This window comes from Hyperolius riggenbachi, chromosome 2 (genome assembly GCF_040937935.1).
Source record: "Hyperolius riggenbachi isolate aHypRig1 chromosome 2, aHypRig1.pri, whole genome shotgun sequence".
Classification (NCBI taxonomy): domain Eukaryota; kingdom Metazoa; phylum Chordata; class Amphibia; order Anura; family Hyperoliidae; genus Hyperolius; species Hyperolius riggenbachi.
Genome location: NC_090647.1, coordinates 72,899,813 through 72,914,159, shown reverse-complemented (window position 1 = coordinate 72,914,159; position 14,347 = coordinate 72,899,813). Strand labels below are relative to the sequence as shown.

Here is a 14,347-nt window from a genome sequence, read left to right as displayed (position 1 = left end):
TTGCAAGGAAGTGTATTGAAGAAATACGCTCACGCGTATGCCTTATTGCTTTAGTGTTATCCTGCGGGAAAAACAGCTAACGCAATGCAATTAAAATGCTCTAGTGTGAAAGGGTCATCAGGAACCTATTGAGGCTTCCTTCAGTGCTCTGTCACCCCTCGCTTAGCACGCTCCTCTTCCATCAGCACCAATGTGGAGGGGGCCGCACAGAGTAAGGGACGACATCAGAGCACGGAGGGAAGCCTCAATAGGATCCTGAGGCTTCCCTTTCTTTAGGTAAATAGCTTTTTGAACCCTATAGCTTTGGCTCGGGTTCCCCTCAAGGTGGAAGCGAGCTCTTGCAAAGAACAGACCGAAAACTGTTCATTCCACATAGAAATGCTGTATTCATCAGCTGCACTGAGCTGTGTTTTTTATTTATATACAGTTGAGTGTAATTATCTGTAGGAGTTTGTTATCAGTAGGCATGACTCACAGTGTGCCTCTGTGCTGAATGTACAGGAAAGATAGATGCTTTAACCCTTCCTTTGCTCCCTGAAAGTTCATTCAGTACATTTTCAGGGCTTTTTTTTTTTTTTTATTTCTGTGCATTGTAACAAATCATTTTTTTCCCTGATTGTTTTCAATGCTGTCAAATCTTTTAGAGCAGAGAGGAAGTTCTGAGCTCAGATCCACATTAACCACTACAGGACCACCCCCCTAGTGACCAGGCCATTTTTTACAATTTAGTGCTCTGCAGCTTTAAAAGCACACAAGTGAATCCCCCCACCCCCCTTTCTGCCCACCAACAGAGATTTCTGTTGGTGGGCTCTGATCGCTGCTGGGATGTTTATTTGTTTGGGGTTCTTTTTATATATTTCCCAATTTTTGTTTTATTTATTCCCCGCCCCCCCCCTGCCCCCTCCCCCCACCAGCCAATGACAGCGATCGTCCTATGAATGCAGGTCACTCTTGAGCCTCCAGAGGGAACAGCTAGCTGTCCCCAGTACAGCGCTGCCATAGATCGCAGTGCTGTACAATGTAAATAGACGTCTAACTGTCTCCTAGCGGCGATCGGAGCACCGTCACTCAAGTCCAGCAAAACACGCCCCCAGCAGGTCACACCAATTGTCCTGGGGCTGCCACCTTGCGACCGCCAATTGGGGCCAAGGGTTCACAAGGAGGTTAAGGTTAGAATAGGTGGTGGGTAGTGCATAGCTTAATACCGTTAAAAAAAAAAAAAAAAAAAATTGAAAACCTTGCGCTCCTGTCCTGAAGATATCAGCACTTTCAAAAGGTCCTTATACTCCTTAGTCACTATGCACTGTGCAGCTCCAAATGTGATGAACATAGGTAAACAATTTCTAGAAGGAAAAGGAGCGTTCCATCGTGCATTACCAGAGAGTATGTTTAATCGCAAATAAAAATTATACTCACAAGACGTAAATGAACAGATCGCTTATCAGCGGTACAGTCCACCGCTTCACTCTCAAATGGAAAGGCAACAACGTGCTGTGGCCAGCAGTGCGATCTCCGTAACTCGGGGTACGACTACGACTGCAGGAGCATCATCTGACGAAGGCGCAGAGCGCCGAAACGCGTAATGATGCCATACGCACGCTAACTTACAGCCACGCCCACTCCCACAGCGAGATGGCTTCCCCGAGTTTCGGAGATTGCGCTGCTGGCCACAGCGCGTTGTTGCCTTTCCATTTTAGAGTGGTGGACTGTACCGCTGATCAGCGATCTGTTCATTTACGTCTTGTGAGTATAACTTTTATTTGCGATTAAACAAACTCTCTGGCAATGCACGATGGAGAGCTCCTTTTTCTTTTAGAAATTGCTAAATACCGTTAGTTTAAATTACAAATTTTTTATTTTATTTTATTAGCAGCACCAACCGGCACCCAACTAATGCGGCAGCGTTGCAATACAAACTCCATGCATCTATGTGCCCAATCCAACCGTTATAAGCTGGATTCTGTGACCATCTCTATCCACAGGCAGCCTAGATAAAAATGCGAACCACCAACAATATCAGAGGGCTTGTGCTAAACCAAAGCAGTAGACAATTGGCAGTTATATATAGAGCGAGTTTAGCAGAGGCCACCCCAGCTGTGAGGAAATTACAGCCAACTCTTACCAATCTAGAAATAAACATCCTATAAATATGGGGACAATGGGATGGGATCTGACACGTTTCTGAAAGGAAACTGGTTCACAAGTTGCGCTTTCAAATCTGTGCTAGTGACCTCGAGCCTTTGTGTGTCGTCCGCAACAAAGAGCCGCCCACAGCCCCGATCCCGACAAAAGGCAGGCATGTAATCTACAGATTCCATTTCATTTCTCATTCTCCAAGAAGACAGGGATCAATACCTACATAAGGCAGAAAAATACCGGGCCATTCCATTCTAACAATGGGGACACACATCCGCTTACTGTGCCAGAGCCGCCCATGCCACACTCACCGCTGAGGGAGCAGCCGGTCATTACCCAGGTAACCTGGTTTGTGGACTTCCTTGCTGTAGTCTCCATATTTGGCCTGCACGGCGTAGGAAGCCAGTAGGACGGCCGTTTCGGGGGGACAGTAGATTTCATCATTTAATATCGCTTCTTTGACTTGTAGAAAGAAAAGTCTCTGGGTTATGTCCTGAATTAACTCCTCCGACACGTCCTCTGGGAAAAACTTGGCTCGGAATTTGAACTGCAGCGGGTTCTCTTTTCGGACATCTTGCTGAACAACCTGGAAAATTGCACAGATTATATCCGGTTAATAATGGAAAGTAGTCAGAAGTAAGTGTTTTTAAAGGGAATCTGAAGTTTAAAAAAAAAATAAAAAATTTTGATATAGTGAATTGTATGTGTAGTACAGCTATGAAATAGAACATTAGTAGCACAGATATGAGTCTCATATTATTTCCAGTACAGGAACAGTTAAACTTCAGCAAAAGAGCTCAACTGAGCTCTCTGACTAATTTAGTGAGAGCAATGCTATTTTCTGAAGCACTTATATATCAAAGAAACAGTGGAAGGAGGAAGTGACGGCAGCGAGGCTTGGACACGACTAATCGGACGCATGGACCACGTTGGAGAGCAGGAAGGACACTGATTTATGGGTAAATAACCCTTTCATCCCCCGTGCTCACCTGCTGTAATTAAACCTCATTTGAATGACAAGTAATCACTCATGATTACTCGTGATTGAGGTCAGAGAGCATCCCTGATTATCAGTACTACACATATAATTTATTATAGCACAAGTTTTTAGTTATTTTTCGCTTTAGTGTCATTTTAAGCCAGCTGAGGAAACTAGAATCAAAACATTTTGGTAGGTTATACCCATGTTTGTTTTTGCACATATATTGGCCTTTAATCATATATTAATATAGATTATTGATACATAAATCTTGTAATATCTTTTGACTCTTGTTCACTTACATATCTCAACATCTATTTTATAGTGATTTTAGGTTGGCATTTCTCTATATTAGATTGTAATTGCTTTTGCACTGTACAGTATACAAGTGTTTAGAAGATTTTATCATTTTTATTGTACAAGTTCTAAGCAAGTATATCTGCTCCTCCCAGCTCATTTTATTGCCCGATGAAGCAGGTAGTAGTGAAACACGTTGCAAATTATTTTGGTACTTTTTTGAATAAAGAAATTATTTTCAGTGAAACACTGAGGGTCGAATTCCTCTGGTTGAACTCGATGGACGTATGTCTTTTTTCAACCCAAATAACTATGTAAATAACTATGAATTTACTTAGGTTAGGCAAGTCCACCACTACCTCCCTTTTTAAATGATTTTTATTTGTTTTATCTTCATCTGGCGCCTCTGTTCCAAAATTGTGTAACTTCTGAAATCCTTCCTTGGTGGAGGGGTATTACCCCGTTTTCTACACCTACAGAGAGCGACATTATCAACCAGAGTGTGGTCAGGTCTAATCTCCCTACCTGCTAAGACAGTGGTTACCTTGGCGTTAACCCAGTCTTTGTGAGTATATTTTTATGCAGAAAGCAAAGTAAAAGTTCCAAAAACGCTCAGAACCTCCTTTATTTGAAACCATACCAGTCGGTGCAGGACCTGGTCAGCCACGCCAATTCATTAGTGCAAACGAAAGAGGATCTGCAGACAAGGTCGGTAAAAAAACTGGTAGTCTTTATTGGTAACTCCACAGAGAACAATAAAACCACAGGATCAATTGATGCATATCGGGCCTACAATCTGCCCTTAGTCATAGTCTTCACTATGACTAAGGGCAGATTGTAGGCCCAAAATGCGTCAGTTGATCCTGTGGTTTTATTCTCTGTCTTGTGGAGTTACCAATAAAGACTACCAGCTTTTTCACCGAACTTGTCTGGTTTGCGGATCCTCTTGTTTTTATTTTTATGCACTTGCCATTCTACAATTCCTGAATTGACATGTTGCACTATTTGGGCCCTTGATACTTTTGTCTTTCACAATTAATAAAAAATTCCCTACTACAAATCATGCACATTTCTAAACACCACCTAATAATAATTAGGAGATCAACATACTGTATGTGTATATGACTGACAGGTATTATATTCCATTATCTTTCATTAAAGAGGAACTTTTCCGAAAGCTAGTAGTGTGTAATTTGCTCATGTTTGATCCATCATGAGCCTTGCAGGTCATTTTTACTGCTGGCAGGGATGGGGAAAAAATGGACAGCACAAACTGCTCTTCTCTATAAAACACACCCACTAACAATGTGCTAAAAAGTTGTTTATACATGCAACACACACATACAGGGAGATCTCTTGTGGGAAAGAGGGTCTAGGCTACGCCTTCAATTTCGCATTAAAGTTCCTCTTAATAGATTTTTTACACATTCTTAAAGCTGGACTGTTTTCATACCTCACACAAAGGCCTATCTGGTCTCTGTGTACTGAAGATCTTAATTATCTTCTATACCTCTTCTCTCTCTGCCCCCTTTTGCATAGTATAATTGTAAGAAGGTACATGCATAGACTTATAACAGTCCAGAAGTGGGCACATGTAATGTAGCCTTAGCTGGGAGCGTAGTGACAGCACCAGAGAAAGAGGGGCACCTACAACACAAAACTACAGCAAAGTACAGTAGAAACAGGAGACCTGCAGGACAAAGTTAAACTAGTCAGTGCTGGCCTTACTAGGATTTTTTAGATTTTAGGTTTAAATAGACTGAGTAAAAACATGGTGTCCATTTAAAAATGCAGCCTTTAAAAGAGATGCAGAAATAAAAACCGGAAGGAAATGTGTGGATTCATCTTCCCATGAACAAAAAGAAAACTATCCCATTGTGACCATTTTGAATATGGAGGAACATAGGAGGGGGGCAGAACATTGTCACACATGTTGTGCATTAGGTGAGGGATGCCTCCTGCTATGGACAGTGAGAAATATTCTGTCCACTGTAACTGCTCTCCCACAGCCCAGCCCAGCGCATGGATGATAAAACAGAAACATTCTAACCCCACTAAGCAGCTCTGCCAGCTGGGATGAGAGAAACACGAAGCAGATAAAAATGGTGCAGGACGAGCGCATATAAAAATGGAGCCACCACAGGCGGCAATAGTAAAAGAAGCAATTAGAGGCAAGGAGGTTAAATTATGACACCTGGTAAAAAGGGGCCCTCTATTTATCGGGCACCATAATTTAACCTCCTTGCCAATAATCACTGCTTCAGAGAGTAGGTGCACTTAGGCAGGGAGGTTTGGGTTAGGCACCGGATGGGGGGGGGGGGGGGGTCTTAGGATTAGGCAGCAGGAGTGGAGTGGTTAGGTAGAGGGTAGAATGGCACTCTGCATTTAGTAGTCCTCTGTTCCACGAGCATCTAAAAGGGGGTTTATTCAGATGCCCCCGTTCGTCAGGCACATGCTAAAGCTTGGCATGGGCAGCAAAATCCCCACCGGGCATAAAACCCCATGCTCAGACGCGACATGTGACGGTTTTATGGCGCCGCGCGTGTCAGAGATTGACACGCATTGCGTTACAACTGCTGCCATTCAGCTGCATTTAAATTGCACTCAAATGCCAGTAGTGTGCGGCAGATAGGACGCTGGACTGCTTGAAAGAGCAGTTCAGACATCCGTGGAAAAGAGGTCTTAAGCTTCCTGGATCCTCAGCTAATCTTGGACTCCTAATCATTCAATTGCAAATGTAATAATGATAATAATAATAATAATAATAATAATAATAATAGCCAGCCTGACCTGTCATTCACATTGCATTGGTCTAAAAATAAAAGCTGTAAAAAAGCTAATGAAACATTGAATACAGTACATACTCTATTGAGACATAAAAGGGAAAAAAAAGGGTAGAAGTGGAAATTAAGAGGGACGCAAACCTTTTTATTCAGCTTTAACCATGTTGAGTAACCCTTACTGTCCACATACTGCAGTCCAAAGAACCACACCTCCCGCAGGCCGACCGTCTTCACCACCTGCAAAACAGACAAAGGCAAAAGATTATAGTCTTTATTATAAGGTGTTAAATTACACCTAATCTGGGGGAAAAAATTAAATACCTCAGTAGTGGGAAGCCTATGGATGGTCCAGAGGCTTCACAAATCCTTTACCAGGCCACCGTTCAATCTCTACCCATTAAACTTAATAGGTAGAGGAGTGCTGTACTGGGCATGTGCGAGTAAGGTCTGCACGTGCCCAGCAGAACAAAGTCACTCATGCACTTCTTTGTTCCCTCGGTGCATAGGTGCTTTGTTCTACTGGGCATGTGCGAAACTTACTCATGCATGCACAGTTGTAATGCCCTCATCCACGGCACCAGAAGAAACCTTTTAGACTGGCATGAGTCAAAGAGGTATGCAGGGACCCTGTGCCATCCATAGTCTTCCCACGAATGCATATTGTGTGGAATACCGCATTTTTGCAATGCACAAAGTTGTGTATATTGCACTATTCATTTTTTTTATTATTTGGCTTGCTGGGTTTGCCATACTGGCTTCCTGTGTGACTGTCTGATGTAGCTTGGATACACTGGACAGCAGTCTGAACTGTCCAAACTCCTCCCTCATCCCAAACACTTCCTTCAACCCATTATCACCCACATGGGAGTCAGGGAAATCTGAAAGGGAGAGCAGCTAGTCTTCCACTGAACACATACAGCTGTTCCTGCTCACATCATTCCGAAGGCCGTCATTTGTAGCCAGCACTGCAATGCCAGTATGGGCTGCTGGTAGTATAGGGCCAAGAAGTCTTTTTTTAGGGGTTTGGAGGCCAACCCTGTGTGCCTGGATTGATCTGAATACATAACTTTAATGTAGTGTTAATAATGACCAAACCCAACACTAGTACTCTTAATGCAGATGCGGCTTAATGCAAAATCAAAAACAGAGGTTCCCAAATCTGCGATCATAGAGCTATAGCTCAACAAAAAGTGCCAGGTCACACTAGCAGTTTTATATTGCTGACACAACAATTGTGTTCGGCATAAAATGAATAAACAGACTGCCTGTTTCAGAAAAACCCCAGGTAATTGTTGTGCAGCTACATTGTCTGGATGGGAATAGATCTTCTCTGTACTCATCTCTCACAGTTTCTTTTCAGGAACAAGGTCACTTAGCCAAGTTACAGCGGCCATTAGTCTGCAATGAGTAAACTAATCTATAACCGTTTTACAGTTGTGGCTGATCAATAACAGTTTCCCTAGTCCTGGGGCGGCAGAACTCCTGTCAGCTGCATAGTGACTGGTAGAGCTGTTGTCTTTGATGTGGGATTTGAGCCTTTGATCAGGGTTCAAATACCGGCTCAAGCCAGTATGTAAAACAGTAAGGAATCTTTGGGCAAGGCTCTCTTATGATCCTGGTCCCCCCTGGAGCACGCTCCAAGTGGCTGTAGCTATGAAGCGCTTTGAGTCTGCTAGGAGAATAGTGCAATATACAGGTTCTGTGTCTCGTCTATGAACTGCTAGATAAGCTGGACAATCCCCTGAACAATACATCTTCGATAAAAGCAGAAAGAAAAAAAAAAACGAAACAATTATGCAGAATCCATAAATTACATGCCTGACCGCGTGCTATGAAAACAGCTGTCCTACATTTAGACAGAAGCTCAGAGTAAGGTCTCGCTCTTTTTTTCCCCCCAAATGCCTGGAAAACAGCACACAGCGGTTGTCCAGGTGATATCAAAGCATTGTCCGCACTCGGCAATGCAAAACGCAATTTTACATTGCAGTACTCTGCAATTCTTTCGGAATTGCGCTTTGCAAGTCTCATTCGAATCGTGACACAATGCAGGGAAAATGCTACATGCAGCACGTTTGCGATGGTAGTAAATCGCAATTGCTGCAGTGCGAGCAATCCCATAGGATTAGGCCGCGTTCACACTTGTGTTTTGCCATGCAAACGGACCGGATCCTGATCGGATCCGGTCCGTTTGCATCAGGCATGCATCAGGCTGCCATCCAGATCCGTGGGCAAAAAATAGCGAAATTTTAAGAAAACATGTTGGGGTCAGCAGAAGGTGCACCTGGTGCACCTGTAGAATCAGGTTCCTCCGCTGTAGGCCTCACCTCCACCTCCGACATTCTGCCAAACAGCTCCAGCACGTCCTGCTGCACCACTCCAGACATGCTTGGCCCATGTGTCCCCATCCGAAATGGCCGCTTGGATACGGATAGGAAGTGGGGTAGAACGTCAGGTTTTTGTAGGCAGTGTGTTCTGTGCGTTCCGTTTCCCATTGGTTTCTGTGTTCCTGATGGTGCTGTCAGGCTCAGCTCAGGCTCCGGTCAGGATGCGTGGGCCGGAGATCCGGACACAAAAAATAGCGCATGTTGGAAAACTGTCCGTAGTCCGGATCCGGTCCGGCTCCGTACTGTATGGAACGTACGTATGTGAACGTCCGCATAGCCTTTGCATTGCTATGCGGAACGTACGTTCCGTTTGTACAGTATACGGTCCGGATCCGATCAGGCGGATCCGGACAGGGAACGCTAATGTGAACCGGGCCTTACTTGTGCAGCACACACAGTATTTTAGAGATTGCTGCAATTTCGGGATAAAAGATAGAAAACTCTGAAAAAATTGGTTGGTTAGAAAAATCAAGAGAAAAATGTACTGAATAGTTATGTAAAAAAAAATTTCTAGCTGAACACAATGTCACAATCCATCACATATACAATTCTTGATAAAATTGGTCTGAATTTTCCTACATGTCCAATTGAAGAAAGAAAAAAAACAGGAAATTCGATCAGTTTTCTTGATCAAAATGGTTGTTTTTTTTGTTTGTTTTTTCGGGACAACCGATCATATTTATCGAACTGGTGTAAAATTGGACCTTTTAACTGTATGGTGTGTGGCAAGTTTATCACTCCCATGTAGAATTAGAACCCACATACACAACATGTTCATAGGATTCTCAATCGGTTTGCCGTCATTCTATATGGGGGTGGAAAAATTGACTAATCAGTCAATCAAAATTGGATTTGTGTACCAGGCTTAAGACATTGAGAAAATAGAGGGTTTTTTTTAACAACTTATACAAATATGAAAAACATTTAAAAGTGCAAAAATGATGTATAAAAATACTCCAATTTTACACGAATACCCAGGGGCGTAGCAATAGGGGGTGCAGAGGTAGCGACCGCATCGGGGCCCTTGTGCCAGAGCCCAGAGGAGCCCTCCCTAGACCACAGTATTAGCTCTCTATTGGTCCTGTGCTCATAATAATCACTTCTATAGATACTCTGAATAGTGGTAATTATAAAACTGTTCCCCATCCCCTTCTTGCACCTCTGACACTGGTTGTCCTTGGCAGGTTTTGGTGCGCCGTATCAATTGTTATGTATAGAGTGCTTGGGGGCCCCATGTAAAACTTGCATCGGGGCCCACAGCTCCTTAGCTACGCCACTGCGAATACCTCATTACTGAGTACCACAGTTAGTTGTTATTGTATTGTATACCTGATCAAAGAGCTGCTTGCCATTTGTGTTAGGCTGAATAGCGAACTCCAGCTCCGCGTCCATCGTAGTCACTCGAACATTAATCTGCATCAAGAAGAGAAGAAAAGAAAGGAAATGTATTATCCTTAAATGACAAATGTACAGCGAGGCCATTACAACGCACTGTTCCGCTGTCCTGCATGGAGCCGGCACCAGGACACTAGAGCCTTCAGGCTGACTTTGAACCCGCTCCCTTCCCATCAGGCCTCCACACTGAGGCAGGGAGACACTAACAGGATGTGATTGATGCCTGGTTATCAGATGCTGGGTGATATTTGGAAATGTTACGCTGTTATGTATTCCTAGGCCACAAGGCAAAGCAGCAGCAGAGACAATGGAATATAATCAGGAGCCAGAAGCTAGAAATGTAACTATGAGAGTCAGAGAAGCGGCTGTGAACTCTGCCTTCTGGAAATTCTTAGCAGCACACCACGGTTCACCTTGTGATAATGGCTTGTGACAGTTCTGCCAGCGCTGAACACCCATCCTATTCACTTGTATGAAAGAAATAGAGGTGCCAGACTATCGCCCAGCAAACCCTCGTGATTCACAAGTGGTTGTATTGGGGTAAATAGATTCAGAGATATACTAAAACTTAGGACAGTAAAGGCTAATGCTAGGTACATAGCATACAAATTGTCAGATTGACCAATTCATTTCCCGACATGTCTGATCTACTTCAGATCGATAATGGGCTCCCATTTTCAGATCACTACTGCACATAATCTATTGTGTATAACGGCGACCAGTAGATAAGTTGGGTGCCACTGCCACCTGTTAAAGGAAAGCTGAAGCAAAAAGGGATATGACGGCTTCCATATTAATTTTCTTTTAAAGGGACTCCGAGCATCACTCATGGGTATGCTTTTAAGACCCCGACCAGTACTGCAAAGTACTTAAAGATGCATACCTTTCTGTAGCTTGTGCTCTCCTTTCATTTGATGCCTGAATCGCATCTTGGCTATGTTATAACTTCCGGGTCATCCCTGTCTTCTCTGTTAGAGAAGTGCTTCACTGAATGAAGCAGTAAGAGGAAGTGACACGCATGGCCATTGCAAGAGGCTCCTCCTGAGGGGTCATAGCACGACTTTGTTGGAAGTCGTCTGGCTTAAAGGCATGAAAATCAGAGGTGCTGGGCGAGATTGATGAATAGACTACACGGGAGGCAAGTATGATGTGTGTATGTTTATTTTGACTTCTATTTTTCAGTTAAGTTTTCTTTAAATAGGGATGGTTAATGAGATGCAAACAATTTCCAGGTGATGCTGTATTATGCAAATTTTGTATGCCCATTTATGTAGCTTGAAAATTTACCAATCAAATCCTGCTGAGGCAAAATTCGATTGGTCCCATTTTCAAGCTACATACATTTGCATAATCCTGCATTAACTCAAAATTATTTGCATCTCACTGACCATCCCTACCCTTAAAGAAAACCTGAACTGAAAATTAAAAGTCAAAATAAGCATACACAAGTCATACTTACCTTCCATGTAGTCTACTCCTCAGTGTCTTTCTCCTGTCCCGCGTCCTGTTTGTTTACTGTGATCAAGGGAATTTGCCGTCCTCTATTTTGAAAATGGCCATTACCCATAACAGCTTTCTGGTCAGCACACAGTTAAACTGTAACATCGCCCACTTGAGCCATAGGGAAACATGGACATTACCGGGTACATCCGTTTTCCTCTCAGCTATAACTGACAGCAACTGATATTTTACAGACAGCAACTGATATATTTCAGATCTGACAAAATATTGTCAGAACTGGAAGGGATCATTGTCAGAAGAAAATGGTGAGCTTCTGAGAGGAACTGATGGCAAGGTAACTATGTAATGTTCATTTGAAGTTACCTCATGTGTTTATTTTAAATATTTTTACTCAGTACAGGTTCTCTTTAAAGCAATCCACACTATATTCTGATATGACCCAGATGACTGTTGCAAACTTTTCTCATTTGAGACACTTTTTAAACTCCAGGGCTGTCGGATCACTTTTGCTCTAAACATCGATGGAAATTGGCCGATATCTGGTCGAATAGACCAATATACTCCATCGGGCAGGATAAAAACAGTCAATCGTAATGAAATCTGCTTTCTGTTCACAGGACTTCGATCGACACAGAATAGATTTTTGGTTTCAGAGTCTGGAGACATCATCATTCAGCTTGATCAGTGAAGGAGCATTGCATATGATCTCGCTTGGTGTGTGTGTGTGTGTGAGATGTTGATTGGCTAACAAAGTCGATTTCTCAATTGCTTGGTGGAAAATCAAATCATGTATGGTCACGGTTCGCGCTCGTACACATGCCTAACTGATATCACTGTCGGGGATCAGGAGCGGATCACCTTTGGCGACATCGCTGGGTCGGGCTGCACACCCAACGAGCGATTCATGCATGACACGTGAACAATGGGATCAGCCTTAAAGAGGAACTCCACTCAAAATAATGTAATTAAAAAAATTGCTTCATTCTTACAATAATTATGTATAAATGATTTAGTCAGTGTTTGTTGTAAAATCTTTCCTCTCCTGATTTACATTCTGGCATTAATCACATTGCGACATTTTTCCTGCTGGCAGGTGATGTCACTGGAAGGAGATACTGCTGGCATTTTTTTGGCAGTTGGAGACAGCTGTTATTTCCCACAATGCAACAAGGCTCCCACAGTGTGATGTCAGTATCTCAGTGCTGTGAGGCGCTGACATCACACTGTGGGAGGGGTTTCACCACAATATCAGTCATACAGCGCCCCCTGATGATCCGTTTGAGAAAAGGAATAGATTTCTCATGTAAAAGGGGGTATCAGCTACTGATTGGGATGAAGTTCAATTCTTGGTCAGAGTTTCTCTTTTATTGGGTTGAGTAGATCCGTCCGACTGATTGCTCATGGGTTGGGATTTAGGAGTTGCTGGGTGCCATACACACACCTGATTGTAGGCCGCCTCAGCAGACTTAAATCAGGCGTGTGTACGAGGCTTTAGACTCCCGAGTGTAATATTTATAGACAGAAAAATAACTGAACTTTGAAAATAACTGGACTTGGAGACACTGATGGAGCATCCCTGAAAAGCTTCCTGGCAAGATATAGCACTCTTCCCTGCTTTTCCTGCCCCTCTGCGGATTTATTTTAGAAAGGTGTTAATCGTTCCCATAAAACAAATAACTATTTATAGCTCCAGCCAGGCCTGCAGAGGATAACCCCTTGACTCCTGAGCCTTGCTGGTTGGTAAAGTTGCTTTCAGCCTCAGGATTAGTGTCAGCAGCTAAACATGACGGAATTGTTTAACGGTCCCTATCGCTAGAAGCCATCTGCCAGGCATCATCTAACGGGCTTAGCCAAGGCCCCTTAACTGTCAGTGACTCCAACCTGGCTGCCGAGAGCACAACAATGGCGGAGCGCGGTGACGGGAAGCAACAGGTTGGAAAATCAATTGTGGGAAGATAACAGAAAACAGCTGCCCTCTGCCATTCACCAGATACAGGCAGCAAAACAAACAGCAGCTCAGAAAAGGACAGCGGCAAAGCATCCGGCCCGACAGATACCAGAGAATCGATTCTTAAACTGGGTCAACAAGTCTTCTAGTTTCCTGTAAATCGCTCCATTTTCATTGGTCTGTACTGTGCAAGCTGCAGGGCTCGCCTCCATGTTAGTTCACTGATCTAGCCATCTTTAGCTGGAACAGGTGACTTTCTAGGAAGTCCTTGGACGACAACAAGCATTATTATTATTTTGTATTTATAGAGCACAGACAACTTTTCCACAGCACTGTGCAGAATATATATTGTCTTGTCAATTAAAGCGGAGGCAAACCAAACATTTTTTTTTAAATTCAAAATCTTTAGTTGCACCACTGACACATACAAAGATAAATAAACACCCCTGCAAGCCTATGAGCATTTCAGTGCATGCTTTTCACCCTTCTCTTTCCATAACTAGGGTTATACAGGTGGCAGCCATTACTTCTGAGCTTAGTGGGAGGTTTCAGATCATGGGTGTGTTTGTCATCACCTACCTCACAGGGGCGTCGTCTATGTGAAATCTCACACAAGCTGAGGTCACCCCCCCCCCCCCCCCCCCCCCCCCCCCCCCCCGTGACATCATCAGTAGCAGCCTGTGTTTTGTTTTAGTTTTATATCTCCTCCACCAGTCGGCCGGATTCTGTCCCGGCAATATGAAAGGAAGGGGAGGGGTTCCTCCAATAAATGTAAAATATTTTAGATTTGTCATTATGCAGCTGAAAAAAGGCTGCTATTTATTATTATAATTTAGAAAATAGATTTTATTTCTGAAATCTTGTATTTTTAATTTGGGTCCACTTTAACTGACTGGTTCACAATCTAATCCCCATCACAGTAATAGGTCTATGTATGTATGGTGTAGTGTATGCATTGTAGTCT

General features: G+C 43.3%; 1 protein-coding gene across 1 annotated transcript in view; it reads right to left on the bottom strand.

Moving 5' to 3' along the window:
• Positions 1–14,347, bottom strand: part of RDX (radixin) — a 139,597-nt gene that overhangs the window by 42,783 nt on the left and 82,467 nt on the right. Inside the window, exons 3-5 of the mRNA XM_068266911.1 lie at positions 9,909–9,992; positions 6,337–6,432; positions 2,448–2,722 (exon numbers count right to left, since the gene is read on the bottom strand). Of these exons, the coding sequence (XP_068123012.1) occupies positions 2,448–2,722; positions 6,337–6,432; positions 9,909–9,992 (455 nt within the window). The remainder of the gene's footprint in view (positions 1–2,447; positions 2,723–6,336; positions 6,433–9,908; positions 9,993–14,347) is intronic.